We start from the raw sequence: 9,440 nt of genomic DNA on the forward strand, positions 1-9,440 counted from the left end.
TGAACAAGCAACTTGAACAAAAAATTTACCAATGAATTTAACAAAATTTCAAGATAGATTTTCATGGCCAAAGTCATGCCAGCTTATATTTTCAACCAATGAAATAGGCAGTTACAATGCTGAAACTGTGTGAAGAGTTTGTCTTACATGAAGTATGAAGTTTAATTTCAATTCGTCAATGCAGAAGCCCGACTTTAAGTCTGAGGCATCAGTATTGAAGTTGTGTTGGGATCATGATGGTATCTCTCTGCCAGGATGAACTGAGAATAAAAATTGAATTGTACACTCAGAAACTGAAGTGTACAAATGAAAGTGAAATTGAAAAAAAAAAATCTGAATAGTTGGATGGACACATACCGTGTTACAATTGTATCTCACTCGGCTTCCATTACAACTTTGAAAGCGTATAGCCAGGTTTTAATAGTAGCACATCCATTAACTGAACAAGAGCATGCTGGTCAGTGAAACCCTTATTAGTAGGTTAGAAGAAGACTGTCAATATCACATTAGCTCCCACACCCTTCCTTGCTTACAGGTTGTTGCTTATAAACTCAGAAATCCTTGTTCACAGATCTTAAAATATTTTTGGCATACGCAGCTGCTTTCAAAACTATTAAAAAGACTTATTATTTATTGTAAATATTTGGTCATGCAATCCCAAAGCTCTACAACTCTGCCATATTTTCATGACCATTTTCAAATTCATAAGTCCATATTCCTGTTCATATCTTTTCATGCATTGATAGTAATTGCACTTTTCAAAATAGCTGTTTGCAAATTCTCAAACAATTTTGGCAGCAAGTGACCTTCAAACATGAGTCAAGAAAAAATGTGCTTATTCCTCCCTGTTTGCCCCGCTCTACATCCCCTTAACTCTTCCTTGCTGAGATACTTGGTCCCAAGTCACCATGTTTACATTATCTCGAACTAACAACTACACCTAGTCAAATACTAGGCACACACTGTGCAATGCTTTTACAGTAGTACAACACTGCTGGGTAGACTCACTTATCTCAGCTACACAAGGTTGTGTGTTGCATTCTTCTCGATTCTCTGGGGTCAGACTGGGGTCACAGTGGTCACTTGGGGAAATGTTGTCAGCAAGACAGTGCACCTCACGCACACGGTAGCCACCATTGCAGGAGCGTGAACACTGAAGTGATAGAGAGAGAGAGCGGAGGCAGAGATGGAGGGTTATGATGTACTCTGAGGACTGAATGTACAAATGAGAGCATCTCTTTGTCATCACACAACTTATATTTTTATGTGCTGACATTTGGAGATGCCCATCTCTGACACTTCTTCCTCTACTCCAGTACAATAGATGTGCATGGAATATCATTTGTGGTGTTCAAAGCAATAAAAAATAACATTTGAAAAACTCATCAGTGTGTCGCTCCAGAAATAATGTCCTGGTTACTCTTGATAATCCACACACATCTCTGAGCACACTAGCATGTCTTGTGGATTATCCAGATTAATTGATATATTATGATTTGACAAAGCAATCCCAACTCAAAGTCCACTGATGAGCTTCTTCTGAATCTTTCAACCATATCACATTGTCCTCATCAGTGGGTGGAGTTTCAGTTGTCATGGAGATGTACTCAGTTGACATGCAAGCTCAGTAACTGTTATGAATTCATCCATAGCACTTTTAGCCATTGAGCTTGCATGTCAATAGTTTCATCTCCATGACAGCTGAGCGAACTCCATCTGCCGATGAAGACCATCTGATACAGTTGAAAGCTTCAGGAAAAGCTCATAAGTGGATCTTGACTTGGGATTGTTTTGTCAAACTACTATTTCCAAGGCAAATAATTAGTTTGGTGTAGTTTTATTTTCAGTTTAGTATTTAAATATATTTTCAATGCAATAGAGGAGCACAAACAAAATCATAGTCACCCTCATTGTACTTTTGTGGCAGCATAAATACCCTTGGTATGTTACAACCAAATGTCTCAAAAATTGATAGTATGTGTCAGACACTACAAGAGGGGTTGATAGGTGCACAATAGCACCTTCAGGACAGGTCAAAGACACACATCAGGACAGGATACTTACTGTACTCCACTCTGTAACATACCACTGGACACCACACGGCTTCAACCTGCAGGGCTTAGCTGTGATTGGCTGAGGTAGACTGGAACATTTTAACAGGTCCACAACCTCCATGTGACCATTATTGTTGAGAATACAAGCCACGCTCCGAGTCTGAGTGCCATTTCCGCACTCTGCAGAACACTAAATTACAAACACATGTAAGATGTTAACAATGGGTCATAGTGTGTATGTGTGTGTGTGTGAGTGTGTGCAGGTAAATTACCTGACCCCAAGGTCCAGTGTACCATTCCAGGCGGTTTTGACATGGGCCTGAGTCACATGATGTCACTTCTTGTGGGCGCTCCCCTTCGCAGCTGTCCAATGGAAGATCAGTCACGTGATCTATCAGACATACTGCCGTCCGGGTTCTATTGCCAAGACCACATTCTGCAGAGCACTAAGGAATATGAACACACACACAAACAAATGTACGCTCTTAATTCAACAGAAAATTGTGGCACACCATCAAAGCAGTTAACACAGTTATACAGTAGATAACACCAAAAAAATGGTATAAACTCTCAGATAGCCACGAGGGGCAGACCCAGGCCTAGTAACTATAACAATATACAATCTAGCATAGAGAACAGGAATACAAGAATGCAGACTGTGGCTATCTGAGAGTTTACATCCCAAACATCACCTTTATCTTATTGCACATAAGAGACTTGCTGTTGAACACTTTCATTCTCTGAAGAAGGCCAATGGCTGAAATGTGCCAGCATTGTTAATTTTAATAAAATATGAAGTTCTACTGGCATTGGATGCTTTGATTGTGTACCACCTTTTGAACTGATTTATATTTTTAGGTTTAACACTCAAGTGGAACACACACTTGCTGCCTTTTTTTGGACACACACACTCTTAATCTGTGCCATTTCAAGATTTCAACATTCACTTTTTTCCAGTTTGTGTCACATTGTCTGTACACACACACACACACACATACACACACGTAATACTACATTTTCTGTGTTACCCGTTGGCTCCAGAGAGAGGTGAACCAGCTGCGTGCACAGGCTCCCATGTCACAGTTCTGTAGTGTGTCTGGCTTTAGGTTCATGTTACACTCTTCGTCCGGCTCCACCTCACCCTGGTTGCTGACACACACCACCTCCCTGCTGCGTTGGCCCACCCCACATGGTACTGAACACTGGGGGAGACAAAGGGGAGAGAAGAGAGAAAGAAGCGTATTGTATATTCAGTAATATGTAATTTAGCTTTGGCAGTAATGGAACCCCAACCTTAGTTTGAACTGGAAAGCTATTCAAATTATAGAATGTTAAATTCTATGTGTGTGTCTGTACATCTGCTAATAACTATAGTGTGGAAATGTATAACTTTGGTATTTTTTCATAAACCAAAGTATTGGAAAATTTAAAATTTTGACCTGATGATGCTACACTGAGGAGATAGACAACTGTAGAATGTAACTACTGTAAATACTTTTACTCAAGTACTGTCATAACATACAATTTAGAAGTACCTGTACTTTTCTTGAATATTTCCACTGTGTGCTTCTTTATATTTCTACTCTACTACAGGAAGGAATATTGCACATTTTACTACATTCATCCAACAGCTATAATTGTTAATAACTTTGCAGATTAAGATTTTATAGACAAAACATATGACCATCCTATAAATTATACCATTATTATAGAAAGTGGCTATTTTTTCATAATGAGTATTTTTACTTGTGTTGCTTTAAACTACATTTTGCTGATACAGTAATACTACTGTACTTATACTTGAGAGTAGTTTTGCATTCAGGACTCTTACTTGTATGAGTTTTTTCAAACTGTGGTATAACTTTTACTTTACTAAAACATCTGAAGACTTCTTCCACCACTGAGCAGCACATGTCATGCTCTATAATACTCAGGTGTGTGTGTGTGTGTGTGTGTGTGTGTGTGTGTGTTTTCTCACCGGGCTCCACTCAGATCGTATCTCCCACTGGCTGCAAATTTTCAGCTGACAGGTAGACTTGGTCACTGGTCTCTCAAACAACCCACACAGCTCTTTTGCCACTGTAACCGAGGTCTCAGTCTTGTTGGCATGGATGTGAGTGACCTGGCGGCAGATGACCTGGCGGTGCTGAATGCCGGGTCCACACCTCCTGCTGCACTCTGACCACTCCCCCACATCCCAGCTATCAACCAATCACAAAGGACAATGTGAGAGTTAGAGGAAGTAAAGAGTAGCTTGATCCATCACAGCAGATGTGGTTTCATAGTGGTACATGAGTCAAGCAATGACCTTCCTCAGACAGAGTTTGTCCCAGCTTTTTTGTCCTGATTTTGACCGCAGTTATTGTGTGTGGTCAGTTGACCCTGGTCTACCAGGGGCTGTTATAAAGCCTTTAGTTTCCTCCAAAAGTAAAACATAAAAGAAGCAAGCAAAAGCAGCAAATTTATGCTGCAGAACTTCAGATGTTTCTCCTACTACTATACTACTGAACCTTCAGTTTTACAATCCCCAATTTGAGGCATATACTGTATATTTCAGACTGACAGCTATCATGGATCACTGACACTGGGCAGAATTTTTGACAGACCCAAAATCAAACATTCAGTTAATGCACTAACGCGCTGCTACATCTTGGCGACTGTAAGCTGCAGTGGTATTTACCACAAGACATGAAAACCAAACCCACACCAAAGTGAGTCAGTATGATTGACTGTGACTGGTGACTGACTTATGTCTGGAATGTGTGTGAGTGATGAAGGCTTCACCCTGAGACTCACAGCACCATGTGGAACTAATACAATGTACGAGTATGTGTGTACTATTATGTGTCTGTGCCACTTATAATGTATGAGACATCAGGTGTGTGTGTGTGTGTGTGTATTGCTCACTATGCAGGGCAGGACTGGGTGTTGCAGTCTTCCTCCTGGTTTGCTGGTTCAAGGGCAGGGTCACAAAGGTCAGCAGTAACAGCTGTCTGGGAATCCTTCTCAACACACTCCCAGAGCACCTGACGCCTGCCTGGCAAGAGTGCGCACAAACACACACATGCACAGGAAAAACACCAAACATGTGAATACATATATGTCTGCAAAAATATAACTGTATACACACATATTTTACCAGAAAATGTTTAATTCATGCACAGGAATGATGGATAGTGCTCCAGTATGAGGTCTATGTTGTACTGATGTATAAATGTTGTGGCTTGCCTCATTTTGCCAGCGTGTATTTAAAGTGTGACAGTTAGTGTTCATGGTTACAGTCGCAGCTTTCAGTTACATTTGTGTGTCAATCTTTAATACAGTGACGATATCTTATGTTTATGTTTCCTCGCTGCAACATATTATATTCTAATCCAAAAGGTCTCAGGTCTATATAATATAGTTTTCACCTCATTTCAAAGTAAGCATGTCCACTCACTGAATTAAACAAAATTGTTATTTAGCAAATAAATAATTCTGCGAAATAAAGATTTAGGGGATATTTATATAAGATACAGGCATCCTTTCTTTGAATGATATGTTTTTTCCTCACCAGTGCCACAAGTGGTGCTGCACTCTGTATGCCCAATCTTCATCCAAGTGTAGGTAGGCAAGCGGTCAGAGGTCACATTGGGGTCAAGGGGAAGCTGGTCGGGGTGGGGTTTCTCTTTGACGATGTGATTGTTGGTGACATCAGCTTGCTGCACCTCCTCACCTGGGCTGGACGTGCCTCCCGTCTCAACTACAAGACAGTGGAAGGTTGTTGGGAGGAGGCCAATGTTGACAGTCATGTAAAGGAATAAAGGCAGTGAGTTAATTCAAAATGTTGAATAGATAAGGTAATGTAGCAGTGTAGTGCTGCCACCCTGACAAAAAAAAATTGTTCAGTGTCAGTTATAATGAGAAACTTTTCTCGTTTTAACACAATCCTTTTCATGTTTTTTAAGATACAGAGCTTGAACAGACATATGACATACTTTTCACATTAAGATTCTTTATTATTTGTGAAAATAAACATGAAATAAAAGTTAAAATTAAAACATATAAACCAGTCATTTCCACTTTTTCTAGCCAATGTAGGCTTGTTATAACAACTTACCAACTTATTGTGTTATATCGAGAAAAGTTTGTTTTAATGAGATACAATCATTTTGTGAAATAATGAGAAAGTTTTGCTACATAACAAGATAAAATATTTTTGTTATTACAAGAAAAGTTTCTTATTACAACAGAATAATCTTTCGTTATTATAACATGAAACTATCTTGTTATAACATGGAAAGGATCTTGTAATAACATTTTTGACATTGTGGCAGCAATATGCGGCCATAGGTAAGGTAAAGAAATTAAGAATAAAATAAAACATAAATAAAGGCCCAGCACACCCATGGTGCATTCACACAAGTGAATTCAATCATGATGGCTGATTAGATGACTTTTCATTACTGTCAGGCCCGAACCCATACAACATATACTTATGTATATATATGATTCTAAGCAGGTTTGAGTGTGCAGTGTGTCCACATTGGAAAATAACGCCAAAAAATATACTCAATCAGTATGCATTCTTAATAAAAACTTAAAAAACCAAAAACTTAATTTTTGCATGTGCTATTGATGTGTGCAATGCAAGAGGGGAATTGGCAAAATAGGCAAAAAGGGAAGTGCAATAAAGATGTTTGCAGATGTAAAAAATTTAAACTAATTGTGGATGGTGATGAAACTGTTCCAGTAACACTTCAGAAAACAAAAAAGAACTATCAAAATTTTGAGAAACGATGAACGTATTGTTGTATTTCTTGCTTATGCAAAACAACAGCATGTTAATTTCTTGTACACTAACTACATTATACTATAATGATTACTATATTTTACATATTATATACAGTCTTTAAGTTTGGTGGGACAAATAACACATCATTTTTGTTCATATTGTATATGAAGTTTGATGACGTCACATAATTCATGACATAGCTCCACCTACCTTCAACCTGAGCTGAAATCCAATCAAGCAACAATAACTGAAAACACTTGTGTGTGTTTGTGCAGGCCTTTTAAGAATATTTGTTGTTTTTTGAGATAGTTCATGAGAAAATTAGGTCATTATTTGTTGGTGCCAGAGGACACAATCAAGCTATTTATTTAATGGCGGTGATGATATTAAATTCATCTTAAGTGAGCGATTATTGTCTCAGTGAGCAGTAAAGAGCTCTTTGCCAGAACAAAGCTCGGCTGCCTGCCTGTTTCAAATATTATTGAAATTCTAATCAGATTTCTCAGAAGGACAATTTTCTTGAAAATGATACATACTGGCGTTACTTTGACCTTACAGTAAGATCTGCACTGATTACAAACACACATACTCACTGTACTGAATGTGGGGACACAAATAGCGGCATCTGTTATGTGTTATGCTCCCCCGTGGGCAAACCAGAATATTAAGTATAAGAAAATGGCACTGTGGTCATTTAGGGTCACTATAATAGAGTTCTAAGAGTGTGTTTGATGCATGTTAGTGTGTGCACTCACCCAGAGGCAGAATATCAGAAGGTGGATCAGGCTCTGAAGTGGGGTTTTGTAAAGGCAAGCTGTACTCATAGGATACACTGGGAGATGGTTGCTGGTAGATCAACTGTAGAAGAGACAGAAAGAGAGATTAGTAGTGTATGATGTCATGTATATTGTAGTACAAGTAGTAGTGTTTGTTTACAGTATTTGTGCATTTGAAAAAGAGACAAGGGAAGGCTGTGAAGTTGATGCCAGCGCCAGTTTGCATCTCACATAAACATGCAGGTCGCCAGTCAGTGGCCCGGGTGCAGTGATGGACTCTCCAATACGAGAGCGAATTTCATTGGGTCGTCGGTATGTGAACTGTGTTCCCACAGCAGTGAAGATCCCAGGCCTGTCAATCACCCAATTGCCATTGATGATGGAGACGCCACTCTGGGTCTGCAGAGCTGGAGGAAAACCCAAAGTGCATCCATCACTCTGGTGAATGTCATTCTGAAAATATTTCTGTTGTTAGATGCGTTCTTGTGTGTGTGTGTTTGTGTGTATGGGTGTGTGTACCCAGGTAATTTCGGCTCTTTATGGTCTCCTGTATGCTGATGTTGCATGCTCCTGCAGGAATCTCTGCAATCTTATGGTAACCAACGCGGAGAAAAGTCCGAGAGAAATTCCCCTTCACCACCTCGAACCGCTGCCAACACACACATTCACACACTTTTATGCACCGAAAGCAACAGAAACATGCTGTTTGTCCACACTCATGTACAGGCACACACCATAGTTTCACCATGGCAGGCATGTATTTAAACAGTATAATCATAAATTCCACTGGATCACATTGCTGCTCTTTTTCTCTCATTTTCACTCATCCATCCTGCTCTGCAGCTCTCTCTCTCTTGCTGGAAATCCCGCAGCTCACTCAGTCTGGTCCAACAGTTGGTTTGAGTTGGTCCTCCTCTTCATTCCTCCTTTGCACAGATCTCCATTTTGCAAATGAGTTTACCTCTTCTGCTCTTTTTATGTCATGTGTATTGTAATAGGCCTCCCTGGTTCTCCCCCTCTGATGTTTTATTTACAGTCTAATATAGCTTGCTCTGTTAATGATTTGTTAGCCTAAGTGACAAAGACAGAGATAATCTAAAACAAACTGGTGGCATGTCATGCAGTAATTCCCCTCCCCTTCCCAATTTTGACAAAGGATTTTAGTTGTGTGCAGAAGAACAACAAAATCCAATAAGGCTGAGTTAAATACATTAAATACCAGGATGTGATTTCTTTCATGAATCATGAGATGAGGATATAACTCGACAGAGCGTTAATTTTTTGCAAATAAATAATTTAAAAGTAATACAACTCTCAAAAAGTTTGCAGAAGCATGCATTTAGCTACACATGACCATGTGAATGTCTTACCTCCAAAGGGGGCGGGCTGGCTTTGGTATCCCAAAGAAGAGCACCTGAGGGTGGGTAGAGAAGACAGATGAAGTGGAGGAGAGCCAGGGCTCGACCCAGCCGCAGGGAGCTGAGCTGCTGCCACGATCCAGCCATGGAGAGACTGAGGGAGGAGGACACTCTGACACACATACACACACACACACATACACACACACACACACACACACACACAGACAAACACACATACACAGAGGGGTATGTGTGTTCATGTTTAAGGGGGGAGTGTGTTGTTGAGGTGGGGTTGGCTTGAGGTTGGAAGGAAAAAAGACAGTTTGGGAGGGATGTAAGAAGAAATACTGAGAGAAAGTGTTTGAAAATTGTAGGCACATTTTTAAGAGTTGTTTCAAGTTGAGGTCACACCCATTTTGCACCTCAGGAGTGTTATGACAGCTCATAATGTGTGTGTGTGTGTGTGTGTGTGTGT

General features: G+C 39.9%; 1 protein-coding gene across 1 annotated transcript; it reads right to left on the reverse strand.

Annotated features, from left to right (window-relative positions):
- Window positions 1-940: 940 nt before the first annotated feature.
- Window positions 941-9,109, reverse strand: adamtsl7 (ADAMTS-like 7). Its single transcript, XM_067578196.1, has 11 exons — window positions 8,975-9,109; window positions 8,124-8,253; window positions 7,836-8,011; window positions 7,584-7,686; window positions 5,608-5,796; window positions 4,962-5,091; window positions 4,033-4,255; window positions 3,083-3,256; window positions 2,327-2,500; window positions 2,065-2,244; window positions 941-1,153 (listed from the first exon to the last, which is right to left on the reverse strand). Exons 1-11 carry the CDS (start codon window positions 9,107-9,109, stop codon window positions 941-943), a joined length of 1,827 nt encoding a protein of 608 aa, XP_067434297.1.
- Window positions 9,110-9,440: the final 331 nt, after the last annotated feature.

Source organism: Thunnus thynnus, chromosome 3 (genome assembly GCF_963924715.1).
Source record: "Thunnus thynnus chromosome 3, fThuThy2.1, whole genome shotgun sequence".
NCBI classification, from domain to species: Eukaryota; Metazoa; Chordata; class Actinopteri; order Scombriformes; family Scombridae; genus Thunnus; species Thunnus thynnus.